Source organism: Carettochelys insculpta, chromosome 5 (genome assembly GCF_033958435.1).
Source record: "Carettochelys insculpta isolate YL-2023 chromosome 5, ASM3395843v1, whole genome shotgun sequence".
Taxonomy (NCBI): domain Eukaryota; kingdom Metazoa; phylum Chordata; order Testudines; family Carettochelyidae; genus Carettochelys; species Carettochelys insculpta.
This window is the reverse complement of record NC_134141.1, coordinates 12610605-12628609: the sequence shown is the minus strand read 5'-3', so window position 1 is coordinate 12628609 and position 18005 is coordinate 12610605. Positions and strand designations below refer to the sequence as shown.

Here is an 18005-nt window from a genome sequence, read left to right as displayed (position 1 = left end):
ATTGTTTTGATGAATTGCTCCAGGTGCAATGATTCACACTGTATGTATAGCATAACTTCTAAATCATGAAGTCAGATGACAGATTCTATGAATTCAGTATGCCAAGAACTTTTATTGATTGAGCCTGATCCTCATTTTGGTATGTTTTGGAAACTGTGGTCATAATTCTGGTCTAATTTATACAAGTATAAATCACAAGTAACTCCATGATGTCTGTGAAGTTACACAAATGTATAACCAGAGTGCGGCTCCTTAAGTAGAGAGTAAATTATGTCGTGCATCCAAAACCTGCTGAAGTCAACAGCAAGATCTCTGCTGAGTTCAGTGGGCTTTGGTTTAGACCTTATGTGCATTAGTAACTTTATAGACCTACATGGGAGACAAACGTCCTGTTTAGTATTTGAATTAATGAGAAATAAACGGAGGAGGAAGGGGAGCAACTAAAGTGTAGCAGCAATTAATCATGCAACTTGGTCTTCATTACACCTCAAGATAACTAAAACTGAAGTGTGCTTCGGAAAGTCCTTACTAAAATCAGAGTCCAGGGATCTTTCAGAAAGGATGCAGTCTCTCACCTTTCCTTCTTCTATTTGATAGCTTGCCCGTCAGGAACTTATAAGCCTGAAGGTTCACCTGGTGGAATCAGCACATGCATCTCTTGTCCTGATGAGAACCACACCTCTCCCCCTGGAAGTACCTCTATTGAGGACTGTGTCTGCAAGGATGGGTATCGTGCTTCAGGACAGACCTGTGAGCGTAAGTCTGTCTGAACAGAGATGGGTGGAGATGGAAGGCACATTCGGACACACAGACGTTGTAATCATAGCCCTTGGTGGACTGATTAGCTGTAAATGAGTTGGTCATGCATCTGTGGGGTTTAGATAGGTCCATCAGTGGCTATTAGCCAGGAGGGGTTGGGGTGGGGTCCATAGCCTTTGTTTGTCAGAAGCTGGGAATGGACAACAGGGGATGGATCACTTGATGATTACCTGTCCTGTTCATTCCCTTTGGGGTGCCTGGCAATGGCCACTGTCGGAAGACATGGTGGTGGACTGGGTGGACTTTTGGTCTGACCATGTATGGCTGTTAATATGTTCTTACGTTCAGTGTTTCATGTGACTGCCCTCAAAACCATAGCCCCTGTATTTAAAAAAAAAAAACAGTCAAATTAAAGACATAAGCAAGCTGAGTGGGAAATACAGTGAAAGTAATGCTTCTGGAGTCTCTGATCCTGTTCTTGTATGATTGATTAGTTGTCCATTGTCCTGAGCTGCAACCCCCTGAAAATGGTTACTTCATCCAGAACGTCTGCAACAACTACTTCAACGCTGCCTGTGGAATCCGATGTAAAGCAGGATTTGATCTAGTTGGAAGCAGCATACGGCTTTGTCAGCCAAATGGCCTGTGGTCTGGTTCAGGGTCCACATGCAGAGGTATGAAAGCCATTTCTTTGGAAAAAAACTTTTGACACAAGTCATTTTGTTGTTAATGAGGGTTTGAGATTTGTTGCTGTTGCTGGTTGAGAGTCCTTGTAAAGTCCAAATGAAGGATATTCTACAGGAAAACCTCATATTGTGTATTTTAACTTCTGATTTACTCCAATTGGGGAAGAACACCTTCAGTAAGAAATTCAGAGTGATATAAACTGCTAGAGAGCCAAACCATGGTAAACATTCTGCATTGTTCTCTTTTACACACTTGTCTGGTCTAGGACTAGCTCCACTTGTGTGACAGCAATGGAACTGCCAGAATGAAGTTAAGGTTGTAAATAAAGTTAGGGTTAATGTAAAAGGGTTTGCAGGATGAGGGTTTTAGAATACCCAGGAGGGATTCATCTGATAGATTAGATGCGTGTTGGCACTGGATCCTGGGGGGCATAAACTTAATAAATATTCTTTGCAAATTTTTGCTTTATAATCCTTGGGTTTACTAGGTGAATGGAAAAAAATTAAAAGTTCCAGGACACATGTATAATCTCAGAAGAGTTTTGACTGTGGTTCCATTGAAGAACGAGTATTTTCTGGAGACTCAATGTGAGGATATATTAACTGGCAGGGAGATAATCAGAAGGAGTGATTGAAGATGCCATGACTGGGAATAGGGAGGGGGCTGAAAAAAAGAGTATTTATCCAACGAGGGACTCCTGGGGTGCTAATAACTAAGTTTGAACATTGCTTTAGTGGATTAGAATGCAGTTCCATCTTGCTGCTGGCTGTTGCCTAATATGTGGTGTTTCAGACGAAGGTGTCCACCCGCCAGTCCCGCCAGCGCACATGCAAGACACTTTAGCCAGCTGTGCTACAAGGGGTGTGGGATTCCTTTCTGGCCCTCTACAGGTACTTATGGACTGAGACTGTTCTCCCACCTTCCACAGCCCATTCAGAGACAAAGAAGCTTGCAGGCACACAGTGGCTGGTAGGCAGATATTGTTACTCTTAGGGAAAGGATGCATGGTGGGGACAAGTGAAATGGACAGAGCTAGAGAACAGCCACACTTTGAAACATGCTTAACATGCCAACCCACCTTAATTTGCATAGCACATTGCTGCATAGTCTAATGCTGAATGCTGCCAAACTTTCTCTCCTTCTGCAACTTACAGTTGCCCTGAAAGGCATGAGAACTTGCAGTGGGGGGCGGGGGGAAGAAAGTTGTCAGGACTTTGGGAGAGGGAAGCAAAATCCACGGGATTTAATCTTTTTTTGCACCAGCAAGCTGCAGAGTGAAATAGTTTGAAAATCCAGCTGTGGGCTGCTTGGAGGATTGTGAAAGCAGGTCCCCCACGAGACTATCGGTCTTACAAAGGAGTGATCAGAATGAAAAAGCTGGAGAGAGCGTGCCCCAAAGCATAGAGAAAGGACTGTGGAATTTTCATTCTAACCATCTACAGTAGCTCCACAGAGAGAACTGCAACACCTTCAGGCATGTAATGCCTCGAGTCTCTCCCCCACATACTCACTTTTGGAAGATAAGCTATTCTGTCTTCTGGTTTTCGGTTAAGGGGTGTGTTTTTCAGCAAGGTGATTCACAAGTTCCTTTTAATGAAGCATTTGGCTTTAAAGTGGCAAAAGAAGTTAGCCTTCTGCTTTGGGCTTTTATCTTCACGTGATATTAATTTCCTTTGAAGCTTCTAGAGGATCTCCCTTATTTTTTTTTCAAGCAGAATACATCATGTTGAAATTTCTAATTTAAAAAAAAAAGTCCAACTTTCGCATATGCTTTGTCTGCTGTTCTCCATTCATACAAGAATTTGTGCTGTAGAAGAGAGCAAGATCAAAGGCACACTTCATGGGCTGTCTCATTAATCCTAACAGTATTTTATCATGTCAATTATGAAAGGGCACCAATGGATTTTAATTCCTAACACTGCTTTAGGATTTTGCATAAAACAGTCAACGTTTTGGCACTTTTGTGCTACTTAGCTGAAATGTGTCATAAGTGTGATAAGCGATGCTCAGGCTCACAGACACATCTTCTGCAATTAGCAGAGGGTAGTATAAAATTAAGCTAAATACTGTCCAATTGCAAAACAGCCATCTAATCAAGAAGAATGTACCATAACAAAATTGCAAAGGCCAACAGGGTGTATTTTAATGTACATTTATGCGGATTTTTAGTGACTCTGGAAAGTGCCAGCTTGATAGTCCTCCCATCAAGAGGATGGTTTTGTGGTTAAGGCACTAGGCTGCCATTTGGATTCTGGTTCTTTTTCTGCTACACATTCCTGCTGTACAGATTAGTGACTTGTCCATGCCTCAGTTCCCCATCTGCTGATGGAGCTAATAGTACTTCCCTGCCTCACAGGGTGTTTTGAAGAGTGTAAGAACATAAGAATGGCCGTTACTGGGTCAGACCAAAGGTCTGTCTAGCCCAGCATCCCGTCTGCCGACAGTGGACAGTGCCCCAGAGGGGGTGGAACAAAGACAAGGATCAAGCGACTTGTCTCCTGCCATCCATCTCCAGCCTTTGACAAACAGATGCCAGGGACAGCATTCCTATCCTCTGGCTAATAGCCTTTTATGGATCTAACGTCCATGAATTTATCTAGGTCTTCTTTGAACTATCTTGTAGTCCTAGCCTTCACAGCCTCCTCTGGCAAGGAGTTCCACAGGTTGACTGTGTGCTGTGTAAAAACTTAATTTTATTAGTTTTATACCTGCTACCCATTTGGCATCCTCCAGTTCTTATATTATGGGAACAGGTAAATAACTTTTCTTTATTCACCCTTTCCACATCGATCATGATTTTATAGACCTCTATCATATCCCTTCCCAGTCGCCTGTTTTCTAAACTGAAAAGTCCCAGTGTCTTTAACCTCTCCTCATATGGGACCTGTTCCAAACCCCTAATCATTTTAGTTGCCCTTTTCTAAACCTTTTAATGCCAAAATATCTTTCTGAGACAAGGAGACCACATCTATAAGCCGTATTCAAGATCTGGGCGTACCATAGTTTTATAAAAGGGCAGTAAAATGTTCTTTCTCTTATTTTTTACCCTTTTTTTTAATAATTCCTAACATCCTATTTGTTTTTTTGACTGCCGCTGCACACTACGTGGATGTTTTTAGAGAACTATCCACAATAACCCCAACATCTCTTTCCTGATTAGTTGTAGCTAAATTAGCCCCCATCATATTGAATGTACACTTGGAGTTATTTTTTCCAATATGCATTATTTTACACTTCTCCCCATTAAATTTCATTTGCCATTTTGTTCCCTAATCACTCAGTTTGGGGAAAACTTTTTGAAGTTCTTTACAGTCTGCTTTTGTCTTGACTATTTTGAATAGTGTAGTATTGTCCCCAAACTTTGCCACCTCACGTCTTCCCCCTTTCTCTAGATCATTTATGAAAAAGTTGAATAGGATTGGTCCTAGGACTGACCCTTGGGGAACACCACTCGTTACCCTTCTCTGTTCAGAAAATTTACCATTTATTCCTACCCTTTGTATCCTGTCTTTTAACCAGTTCTCAATCCAAGAAAGGATCTGAACTCTTATCCCATGACAACCTAATTTACACAAGAGCCTTGGGTGAGGGACTTTGTCAAAGGCTTTTTGGAAATCTAAGTATACTATATCTACTGGATCGCCCTTGTGTGCATGTTTGTTAACCCCTTCAAAGAATTCCAATAAGTTAGTAAGACATGATTTCCCTATAAAGAAACCATAGTTTCTCATAGTTTCATGATTTCCCCATAGTTTCTCTATAGGGAAATCATGTCTTACTAATCTATTGGAATTCTTCAGAATAGAGCATCTTTGACTAACTATTGACCCAGATTTCCTTTGTGACATCTTAAAGTGGTTTGATTTTCAGAAAGGCTTAAAAGCCCCACCTCAGGTGCAGGGATGATGGGACAATTTTTAGAGTAGGGGTGGTGAGAGCACTTGAACCCAACTGGAAACCCTGTATATAATGGAAACCACATCAGGCTAGGGGGTGTTGTAGAACCCCTGCTCCCCAATCCCTGCACCTTGACTTCCAACATCCCTGGTAAATTGTCTCAACATAAGCACGCAGAATCACTAGTTGCTTTTGCAAATATTGGCTCTACTTCTAAGCCCAGATTACCAATAGGCTATTTTCACAGTATCTTTTTGAGTGACACGGGGGTTGAGAAGTGGCCTTTAAACTGCCTGGTTTTCCTTGGGTTTATGGTAAAAACATTAACATGTTTGTTTTCCCATTTGCAGTTCGAACGTGTCCAAAACTTCACACACCTAAAAATGGGCGAATTAATTGCTCATCAGGTGATATCGCCTACAAGACCGTGTGTTTTGTGACCTGCGATAAGGGCTATGAACTGGAGGGAAATGCCAAACTCACCTGTCAAGGGAACTCTCAGTGGGATGGAAGTGAGCCAATGTGTGTGGGTATGTTTCTTTCATCTTGTGTCTGTTCATAAAGAACCATATTGTGGGGATAGATTGGTCACGGGAAAGGAAAGCATTTACCTTATGAGCCCAATCTTGCTCCCAGATCAATAGGAACATTGTCTAATTTCAGAAGAGCAAGCCTGGGCCCTGCAATGCCATTGTAAGATTATTACTGGAGGATTTACTTTGTCAATAGAGGTTCGGTCATTTCTTCATTTTACAATGGAATTGAAGTATAATCACTGTATGTCGAAAGGGTGCCTCATGCTGTCGGTTGTAGTTTGACTCTTTCTGCATTATCAGGCAGCTTATATGAAAGTTTTTGCTGGATTTCTGAGTTACTTCGTTCTGGATGGCCCCAAAAATCCATGGTAATAATTTCCTTTGATTGTCTCATTGCAGAAAGCGTTATCTGAAAAATCAAGCTTGCACTTACCATGGCTGTGTTCAGAGGTTACTTGTATAGACCACCCCACCTCACTTATTCTAGATATGGAATTCTACTCATAGGATGATTGAAGGGTCATGCAAATGCTAACCAGAGTCCTAATAGCACATTCTAAAAAATTGTACTCCTTGCTGATGTTATAAATTGTTACTCTCACTATTAAAAACGTGCTCCTTGTGTCTAGTATGAATTTGTCTAGCTTTAGCTTTCAACCATTGGATCTCATTATGCTGTTTTCTGCTAGATGAAGGAAGCATGTACTGTTGTAAATATTTCCCAGTTTAGGTACTTCTAGGCTGTGATCAGGTTAACCTTCTCTGGGTAATCTGAAAATACTTTCTCTTTATGTCTCTTGCTGTAAATCATGGTTTCCAAATTTCAGATCATACTTGCAGCTCTTTTCTGAACCCTTTCAAATTTGTCAACATCCTTTTGGATGTGTGGGTGTCCAGGCAGGATGTAGCATTCCAGTAATGGCCTCACTAATGCTGTGTTATAACAGTTATTCTGGTTTGTTAGGGGCCTTTCTAACTTGCAAAAAGTATTTTCCCACCACTAATCTCTTTTATCCCTTTACTTCTGGTATTCATATTCCTCTCTTATTGTAGCCAGAGTCTTAAATGTAATGCACATCAGGAAATGTTCATCTGCTTGTACTATATAATGCACGTGATTATTGCAGGAGTGCAAAATTAGTTGGCATTGATGCCAAAGGCATTGATGCCAAAGGCACTGATGCCATCTAGTGCCCACCTTTTTAAATGTGTATGGCCTGTCTTCGTCACCAAGGTTTGTGTTTAAAGGGATGGGGGGGAGAGAGAGAGATCAGTTAGTGTCCATCTGCGCATTATTCTTTTTGTGCATTAGATCAAGATTCCCTTGTTAGTTTATGATCTGTGTACTCGACTCACTTGGTGTCAGTCAGCTTCCTGTTTACACACGTGGGGCAGATTCTGCTCTCTTGTATGTTAGATTTTCACACTGTGTTTTCATTGGCATGAGTAACTGAGATCAAATTCTGCCCCATCCAGTGCTAAATTATTTTACATCATATACGCTCACAGAATCATAGACTGAGGGGATCCAATTACACTCCTATATGAACCCTTTTAAATCCAGGCTTATTGGATCAGATCCCAAATCTGTATAAATCACTGTAGCTCAGCTGAAGTCAGTGGAGCCAAGGGAGTTTATAACAGCTAAGGAACTGGACCCCTAAGATCAGAAGACCAGTAGAATTGCAGGATGAAAAGGATCTATTAGGCCATCCAGACCTTTTCTCTAACAATCCAGGACTGCTATGTATACAGTAAACCCTCGAAATGCGCAGCTTCAAGTTGCACATAACTCGTTTTAACCAAAACAAAAAAGCAGTCATGTAGCTCTTTTAAGACAAAAAAAAAATTATTAGATGATGGGCTTTCGTGGGACAGACCCCTTTCTTCAGATCTATATCCTGACCAGAACAGACTCAATATATAAAGCACAGAGGTCCAAAAATTGTTGTGAATGTTGACAAATCAGAAAAATTGCTATCAAGGTTGACAAATCAGATAGAAGAGCAGAGAGAGAGGTGGGTGTCGGGTGGGGAAGTAAGTTTTAGGTCAAACATCAAAGTATACGAAAGAGTCCTTATAATGGGTCACGTAATTGCTGTCCCTTGAATGTTCAAACCACGTTAGTGTGTCGAATTTGAATACGAATGTTACTTCCGAACATTCTCTCTGTAGACGGTTGTTAAAGTCTCTTTTCTCCAGAACACAAACTCTTAGGTCTTTAACAGAATAGCCCACTCCATTAAAGTGCTGGTTGACAAGGTTGTGTATTTGGAGATTTTTCATGTCTGCCTTATGTCCATTCATTTTTGGGGGAAGAGAGTTTGCAGTTTGCCCAATATACAAAGTGTGTGAGCATTGTTGGGACGCCATGGCATATATGATGTAGAAAGCAGCGAGGCACACGAAAGGTTGCTTCCCTCGGTCTTCTCCAAGCTGTGCAGCCATCAGGCCGAAAGCCATGTGGCTAGAGGAAATCATGGGGAAGTCTTTTAACATGCCTAGCTACTCACAGCGGCAGGCAGATAGGCAAGTTAAAAGCCTTTTCTCTGCCTTCCCCCACCAGCGCAGCTGTCAGCCGCGCCACTGGAGGAAGGCAAGGAGAAATAGCCAAGAATCTGACCAGCCATGGTGGATTGGTCATTTTCCTGGGTCCCACAAGCAGCGGGGAGACGGGGACCAGGCTGCCCCTGGTTCCCAGCACCCCGTCACTCTGGGAGCCAGGAAACGGACCAGCCCATGGGTCTGGTCTGTTTCCCAGCTCCTGCAAGACCAGGGGAGCCTGGAACCAGGCAGCAGCCTGGTTCCCTCTCCCCCTCAACTTGCATAAAAATTTGAGTTACACTGGGGTTGCAAGAACACAACCCCCATGTAACTCGAAGGTTTACTGTACAGGCTTGTGTTGTATCCAGTTCAGTGAAATATATCTTGAATTCTGGGACTGTCATCATTTTTCCAGAAAACTATTCCAATTTTCTTCATATTCTACCTAAATTTTCCCATTCTCAGTACCTTCTTCTTCAGTCCCTGTTGTGTATACTTTTGTACCACTCTGCAGTTCCTGTCCCTCTTTGTGTCTGTCATTACACTGTTATTGTGTTCCCTTCCCTAAAGTGACACTTATCTAACAAGTTCATAAATTATCTCCTTTAATTTTGACTCCCTGATCATTTTGTTGTTTCTCTGAGAATTCCCTCCAGTTTGTCGATAGCTTTGCTCTGAAGAAGTGCCCAGAAACTAACACCATTTTTACTAGGGGAAATAGTTTAAAGACAGTTTTTCTGTCTAAAATGAATGTGTAAACACTCAAGGCCTCTGCAGATTGTCAAAATGACAAGAAGAATTGAAGTATTATTAATAGGTTAAACATTAATCATTACTTTTCAAAAGCGGGATTTTCAAGGATGGGAAATGTTTAAAATACTTAGATGTTTTCTTTAAAATAAGTTGTGTAGGCATGCCAGCTTTTCAAGGACTTGACAAAATTATTATTTGTTTTGCTGTTAACTGTCCTGAACTTGAATCTTTTCTATATCATCAAATTTAATTTCAGGAGTGAATAAGATGCCACCATCTCTGTATGTTCTGGGAAGCTTTTTCTGTGTCCTCTATGAAATTCCTGTCTGAGTTGTGTTCAGCAAAGGGATTCTTTCAGCAAACTCCTTTTACATGTTTGACTGGCTACCCAGTGATGTGTCTGCCAGGGCAAACTTTTGCATCATGCATGTTTTAACACATGTCCCAAATATTTCCATCCTCTTTTCTGAATAGCTTTGCAGATGACAAGTTGTTGAACTCTATGATGAATCTTTGTGTTATAAATTCATTCCATTCAATACTTAATATTTTCCTGGGGTATTATTTTGGAAGACATTATTAATATTTCAAGGCAAATTATGGAAAATTATTTAATTATACAAATTTAATATCCACCTTTACCATATTTGCCCAGTTCTGTATGATAACAGTAAAAAATGTACTAACAGCCTGAAATAATAAATAGGGCTCAACTGAAAAATAGGATACCACATGAGTGAAAACATAGTAGTTTCCCTCCCTCCTCCCCCCACCCCATTTTATTTTTGGAAATTTAAAAAAAAAATTCCTCGCAATTTGAAAATATTTGACCTCTCCGAACCACAAAATATTTCATAATATTAAGGTATGTTTTTGGTCCGTGCAAATCCATAGTCAGCATTTACTGAACTTGGATTGTTCTTTGGTTGTCATGCATGGTTCCCTGCATTTCTGTTCATATTTTCAGTTTGAACAGAGTCAAGTGTAACCGCAGAGGCACTGAGGCTATGTACTAGGGAGAGTGAATGTTCTGCTCTACAACCTTGTCTGACCACCAGATGCCCTTTAGCTCATGTGGTAGAGCACAAAGCTTTAGCCTCTACGTTCACAGCTTCCATCCCTCCTGCTGATGATCCAGATCCATCAGTGTTACACAGTATCAACCTACAATAATCCCAAATTGGGTGTAGGTTCCCTTATGAGCCATTCCCCGGATCAAAGGTGCTTAGGCATGTAATGAAACCTGACATAAGCAAGTTTTTAATTACTTTTTTGGGGGGTTAGTAACATTGTTGGGCCTCTGTGATTCTCACTTCCTGATGTTGTATAAATGGTCCTTTGAAGCTAGTGTGCCACACCCACTCACAGTGCCCCTGCAGCATCTGTATTGTGACAACAAGATGACAAAACAGGACAAAGCTGTGTGATGCCAACAGCAAAAAAATGGTAAATGGTGAACATAAGAAAAAAGAAGCAGACCTGATACAAGGGAGTGTGGAGCCAAACCTGTTGCATGAGGATATTGCCATGGGTTGTACTTTATTAAAAGAGAAATCCTGCAATCATAAGAACTCCCCTGAATCCAGCACCCATTTCAAACAGCCATAAAAAGCCAGTCTGAGTTTTATCTGTTCTTGTCACAGTGGGAAGCACAATATACCTCACTGAACAGAAAGACAATCATACATATAAGAGCATTTTTCAGCTTATCTGAAACATTTTGTCTTTCACAAGACATGGTGAAAAAATACCTTATTGGTAGAGATCATCACTGGGGCTGTGAATTTTAGAACAAGTTTCGTATTCTCTTCTGTGTGCTATTTTGGGGTTCTTAATTGCTGATAATTTTGGCTGTGTGAATTTTCCGTATCAGCTGACATTTGTGTATTTACCTCCTGCAGAGGTGCATTGCCCCATCTTTGAGAAACCTAAGAGTGTGACAGTAAATCCATCAAGTTGTGGACAGGCACCATCAAAGTCTGGAACAATATGCCAGTTGAGCTGTCCTTGGGGGTTCATCTTGTCTGGAGTTCGAGAAGACCTGAGATGTACTTCTTCTGGGAAGTGGAGTGAAAATATCCAAAAGGCTCTTTGTAAAGGTATAGATCTGAACAATAATTTCCACTTGCGATTAGTTGCAACTTCAGGGGGAAGAGGATTGCAGAGAGACAGATAATGATGAATTTGAATCGAAGACAAGGCCTGATTAAAGAGGTCTCCAGAATGTACTGCTCCTACATTGCCTTGCAATAGAATTAAATATGTATTTTATGGCTCAGAAAGAACGTGAGGGTACATTTATGATATACCTCACCATCAGTCAGCCCTCTGGAGACTCCTCCAAGATATCCTGTTGGGGTTTATAGTGCTATGTGGCTGAGAGAAAAAGTTATATTGATCATGGAAGAATGAAGATGAGAAAAACCTACATGTTGGAGGTGGCCAAAGTGAAACCAGACAATACAGTAACAGTAATAATAACACTGAGATATTTATGTAGTTCCTTTCATCTCAAGTTTTCTTAAGAGCTATGGAAACATATTAAGGTGTTTCTTCCCGGAATATGAGATCAGCCTCTGGAATGAGGCACTAGAGCTGTTTAACAGCATACTGCAATGCTGTTCAAAACTTTAGGGCACGCAGTGAAGAATGCTGGTAACTAACTGAAGCTGCACAGGAAACGTTGGTGGGCGAAATATAATTACTTTTGTTTGAATTTGGCCAGTGGCATGAACATCCAACTCATTCAGTTGCTTTCCATTTGAATGCCTTCAACTGTAAAGAAAGAAATCCAAGAAAGAACTAAAGTAAAGTCTCATTGAGAAAGCATGGGCAATTTTCTCTGTAATGTGCTGCATCTGAAACTGAATGGAGAGCCTCACAACAGAGAGACAAGGAGTTTTTTTTTGAAATAGTAAGGTGCACTAGCACACCACAGCAGAAATGATACAGAATCAGTGATGGCTAATGACCACAAAAGATGAGAATCTCAATATTATTATTATCCTAAACATAGCACCTCCAGCAGCATAATGTTCCCTAGTGCATTGATTCAGTATTAACTTGCAGGGTAGAGTCCCACCGAATGGATCAGGAGCAGCCTCCCAGGTCCTGTAAGCTGTTCCATGCAAATATGGACCAGGCATAACTTTTATAATACCTGATGGGATCACAGCACAAGATGACAAGGCTGTAGGCCAGGCTGTGTGGATCAAGATGAAATTGTGTGTACTGAGACCAGGCATCCAAGTTCTACAGTGAAAACCCCTAAAATAAGAGAAACCTTTAGCCCCTGAAGGCTACATTTCTCCAGTGAAGTTGAGAATATTTGAAGTCTGTTGAATTTCATGCAAACAAAGCCTATCCCTGCCTAGTTCTCTTTGCTATTTATTTGTATTATGGATTATTTATCCAAAATAATCTGTTCACTCACTGCTTATTATTAGCCTTTCTTCAGAACTTCACTTGTAACTGGAACTGACTATAGAGTACGGTCGGGAGGGTGTGAAACACAGTTGGAAGTTGTTTCAAAGTATATGCTTGGTATGAAAAATTTCATCAGCATGAGTTTAGGGGTAAGTGTAGTGGCTAATCTGCAGTGTGTATGCAGTCTTCATCATGGAATTTTAATTCTGAAAGTTGCATGTTGAAAAGTAAATATTTCTAGCAAAGACATAAATGGTGTCAGTTCTTTAGCTGGTTTAAAGCTCCTTGAACATAAAAGAGTTTGGGGTGAAAGCTGTTGTCTTTGCCAAGTGAGACCAGAGACAATTTATCAAACAGCGCTACAGTAATAAAATAATCCAGCCACAGTGTTTGGAGAGGCTCTGTGCCAAGGGGATAACAAAGTGCTTTGAGTTTTTGTCAGAGTAATTGGAAACTTAGCAGTTGTTTGCCATGCTGCATAGGTAGTACAGAACCTGTTTGAAACTATGCAGCTATTGTTGTGTATATATATAAATGGAGGGGACCATTTGTCACATGCTAACATAATCCAGTCAATGACCAGTGCTACCGTTATATCAAGACACAGGGGAATAAAGTAGCCATTCCTCATGCGTAAATGTGTTGCTTTAATAAAAGGCAACTGCCATGTTAAAAAAACCCTTCAGTCTATTCATATGATTTGTAGTATGATATCTTGTAGAGGCCAAGGACCCAAAGTGCTCAGCACTGCACAGAAAGTATAAGAGACAGTCCCTGCCCTGAGGAGCTTGCAATCAGAGTATAAGCATATAAATTAGATGTGAAGAAAGCAAACAGGTGAAATAATGAAATAATACTACTCACCTTGATAAACAATGCACGCGGGAAGCCTACTGAGTAACCATTGTTGATTTTTGGTTTCTCTCTCTCTATTAGATGTTGAAGCTCCACACATCAGCTGTCCAGACGATATTGAGGCCACAACTCTGGAACATCAGAACTCTGCTAATATTAGCTGGCAGGTTCCAATAGCAAAGGATAATTCCGGAGATGAGGTAGAACTAAAACATACACATTTCATTTTGATGCAGTCCTTTTTAGGTAGCTACTTTAGAGCTGAATTTCTCTGAACCATAAGAATATCTTGTTTCTGGGTGAGAAGAAGTTGAGAGATGTGCTGGAAACTTAGTATCTTAACAATTCAGCATTTTCTCTTTGGTTTCTGTAGTTTTGAATACTCTATGCCAGTGTTTCTTAAACTTTTGAGACCATGGAACATCAAACAATAATTTTTAATGGGGAACACGTATGAAAATTTTCTTCAGAGAAAAGATTGTTGTCAGACCAAAAAAAACAAACATATACAACAAAAACAACATGAAGTAATTTAATCAGATACCATAGCAATGAAGAAGTAACACTATCTGGTTTTAATAACAGAAAATATATACCATCAGTGTATTTTTCAAAATGCTCATGGAAGACCTGCAAATTGTTCACCAAAGACCAGTGTTCTGCAGAGCATAGTTTAAGAAACACTGCTCTATACAGAGTTTTATGGGCAAAGAATTTTGTATAGTTAATTTATGCAATCAGAAGGAAGAATGAGTCCTTGTTTATAAAATATACACTGGCACTTGAAAAAGAAGCTTTCAGAATATGAAGGAGTTTAGTAATCTGTTCCGAAAATCCGGTCCTTTCTCCTGGAAATAAACCAACTCATAACACCCAGAGGCAAAATAAACCCCTCTGTGTGTGGTTAGTGAAAACTCACCTCAGCACCATACAATAAATGCAATTCCATTTCCTTACCCTGGTCATGCTTCAGGTAGAGGCCAGCGATATTCACTGAAATAGGTGGTGGTATATTAATTTAGATGGAATATGTAGGCCAAAGATACTAGCATAATCCAATCCATGTCCAGTGTTAAACAGAAGAATTAAACAAGGTCCCAGATTGGGAAGCAGAGATTTCAGCCTGCTTAATGCCATGGCAAGCATACCATTAAAATCCTTGAAATATATCAATAGGTCTTTTTGTGGGGACTAATTCACTCTGTCTGTCTCCTTTTCATGTCTTTTACCATCAACACTTATTATGAGTTATTGTAATAATTTACAAATTTGCATGAAAATGTTCTAGTTGAGCTCAAAATTATCACAAATTTGGAGCCCAATGTTTACAATAACAGGAGGCCTGTGTGGGTACCCAAATGCAGATTTTTTTCTTCAACCTTTGCAAAGAGTAATGTTCTCTGAGTTACAACTCTGGCCTTTGAAAAATGTGGTGCCCAGCTGAGCCACTTACATTTGTGTGGGCCTGATTCTTATTTGTGCTAAGATCCCCTCCATTACTTTGGTCATATGAAGATGACAGTAAAAGGGTTTAAATGTAATTTATGCCCAGTTTATGCTCCCTGTAATCTGCTAAAGGGTGCAAAGCATTCTTAGTGTAAATGCGAATCAAACCTACATGCATCCGAACATGTACATTTTTAACTTTAAAGGATTGCTATTATTACATTCCCATTTTGTAAAATACAGATACTTGATTACTGACCCATGTTTGCATTTAAATAACAAACATCTTTTCCTAAAAGGTCTCAATTCACGTTACTCCAGCTTTTGTACCACCTTCTCTTTTCCCCATTGGAGAAGTTGCAATCACTTACATAGCAGTGGACAAGTCTGACAATCAAGCGAGCTGCACATTCAGTGTCAAGGTTATTGGTAAGTGCTATTCAGAAGTACCTGGGAAGGATTCTGACAGAGATAAAATGGTTCTTTTTGTCCAGAAGGAGGCTGTGATTCACCATTGCAGTTAAGCACACACTTAATTTTAAACATGCTGAGTTCTCGTGCATAAGTTCTTTGCTGAATGGAGACCATCATTTACATAATGTGTTGTAAGTGCTGTCAAATGTTGGATTGTCAAATGCTCTGTTTGGACTGGCTGCAGCTGAGACATTCATTCTCAGTTTGGGGTTTCCCCACATTTTATAAATAATGTGCATTAATCTGTCAAAGCATGAACAGGCCTTAGGATGTGGCATGTGTGCTGTGTTTACTCACAGACCATCGGTTTTAATTCCAGACTGAATGTCTCCCAAAGCCACAATGAATTTTCAAAATGACCGCACATTTCCAATGAAATAAATCATGCAAGTATTTGTTTTCCCAAGTATATGAGACCTGCTCTCTCTGTCAATGAACTGTCCTATGAACAAAATTCACCCTTTCATAGGCTTACCGAGTGAATGGTGAATACAGTTGACATCAATGTGCAATTTTTTTTTGTTTGAGCCAATCTGCTTGAATCCTTCCCCCGCCCCGTATCCAGTTAGTTTTAGCATGCTGCAGTCTAGAGATAAGAGGGTATATTTCCCTGCTGAGTTAATTGGGAAGTTACCAATGGTGGGACACACTATCTTAGTTTTATAGAGGGAAAGGTAACTTTCTACCTTCTGCAATTTAGCTTGGCTGAGGAGTTTAAAGAAATTGTTGACTAAATACATAACATTTGATGATATTGATGGATAAATATGAAGTGGGGCATGTTCTAATGCCACCTGCCAGACTTGTTCTCTGTTGAACCTAATTCTTCTCCCACACCAGTTTTCCTCCATTTTCAAGCAGAGGAAATACTCCCGAAATACACAACAGTATGTGATAGCAGAGTCTGGCATTTGCATTTCTAATTATGCATTCAACTGGCAATGTGACTGATGTATCTCTTCTTCACTAACTTGGTGGGAGATCTTTAGCAATAATAATGTAGGTGGCAGTTTTAAGGTACACATCCAGTGCAGGTTGATAGGCAAATGTGTACAGTCTGTACCAATTTGACGTTCAGTTATATGCAGAGCTAGTGTTACTTTTACCAATTTATTATTCTGGGGACCAGATTCTGACTTACATAAATGTGTGCAGCCACTCCTCCTGATTTATCTTGTGGTGTTTTTCCTAATGCTGCACTTACGTTCTTTTGGCATATGCATTACAGCAGCTTTCCCTGAAACATCCCCCAGTCAGAAAGATTTACACATGTGCAGCTTAAAATACCTTTCACATCCCCTCTGAGTTTGACCCATGACTTGTCTGTTGTTCTGTGATCAAATTTCATGCTGTCTCTTCAACTTGTCTAGATGTAGAATCCCCCGTAATTGATAGATGCAGATCTCCGCCTCCAGTTCAGGTGTTGGAGAATGAGTACAGAGCCACATGGGAGGAGCCACAGTTCTCGGACAACTCAGGTGAGACAGTGAATTTCAAGAATATACAAAACAGCCAAAGAGTGGCTAGGTCCATACAGTTCCTACATGACATCCTCAGGATTATGTCATGATTTTTACCAACAGACCACTTTGAACAGGTTTGACTCAGAAAACAAGCAGTCCTGCAGCACCTTAAAGACTAACACATTTCTTTATCTCTGCACCAGAGGATGGATGGGCACATATTTGGCATCAGGAATTGGAATACACATTATAGGGGACCACTTTAACATCCCTGGACATTCAATAAAGGATTTAAAAGTAGCGATTCTTCTACAAGAAGATTTTACCACAAGTTTACAGAGGGAAACATCTGAATTGGAATTCATTTACAAAGTTGACACATTTAACTTTGGACTTATCAGAGATCTCAATTATCCTATACGTTACAACGGCAATTTCCCCATCTTTGTTATTTGTAGGAATGGCACACATCCCACTTAACTGACTTCATCCACTGGTCCTATTAATGACTATTGCCTAATAAATAAATATGTTAATCTTTAGGATGCTACAGGACTGCTTGTTTTTTGTGACGCTACAGAGACTAACATGGCTACCCCTCTGAGGTTTGACTCAGTGCTTATCGTGGTTGGGCACATCTGTTACTGAGAAAATTAATAAGCCTAAATTTTCCATTCTGTAGTAGTCAGCCTCTGTAGAGATGGTTGCGGTATATTAGGCCAGAAAAAAAACTTTTCACTGATTTTTTTAAACTACTCTAGGAGCTGCGCTGACTATCAGTAAAAGTCATTCACCTGGAGATCTCTTCCTCAAAGGAGAGACAACAGTTCGATACACTGCCACAGACCCCTCAGGAAATAACAGGACATGTGAGATCCACATTATCATCAAAGGTTTGTGTTTCTGAGTGTCTTCTGACCATTGACACAGTTATTCAATACTAGTAAAATGCATTTGTACATATCACTCCCCATCAGTGTATTTAATGCTTACACCCAGGAGAATTCTGCAATTGTTTCATTTGGAGCCATAGTAAAATTGCAGATTTCCCTTGGGCCTGAAAGTTCCATGCTATGAAGAATTCACTGACAGGTAACAAATTTGCAAATAATATAATTGTCATGTTTCTGTATTGCATTTCTGTATACAGCACCAATGTGGTTTT

At 40.2% G+C, this 18005-nt stretch overlaps 1 protein-coding gene across 2 annotated transcripts in view; it reads left to right on the top strand.

Moving 5' to 3' along the window:
• The window catches only part of SVEP1 (sushi, von Willebrand factor type A, EGF and pentraxin domain containing 1), a 170449-nt gene that overhangs the window by 56191 nt on the left and 96253 nt on the right, over positions 1-18005 (top strand). For both annotated transcript variants that reach the window (XM_074994688.1, XM_074994687.1), the window contains exons 4-11: positions 598-756; positions 1254-1433; positions 5694-5873; positions 11078-11275; positions 13539-13657; positions 15203-15332; positions 16748-16855; positions 17602-17733. In XM_074994688.1, coding sequence (XP_074850789.1) covers positions 598-756; positions 1254-1433; positions 5694-5873; positions 11078-11275; positions 13539-13657; positions 15203-15332; positions 16748-16855; positions 17602-17733 — 1206 coding nt within the window. The remainder of the gene's footprint in view (positions 1-597; positions 757-1253; positions 1434-5693; positions 5874-11077; positions 11276-13538; positions 13658-15202; positions 15333-16747; positions 16856-17601; positions 17734-18005) is intronic.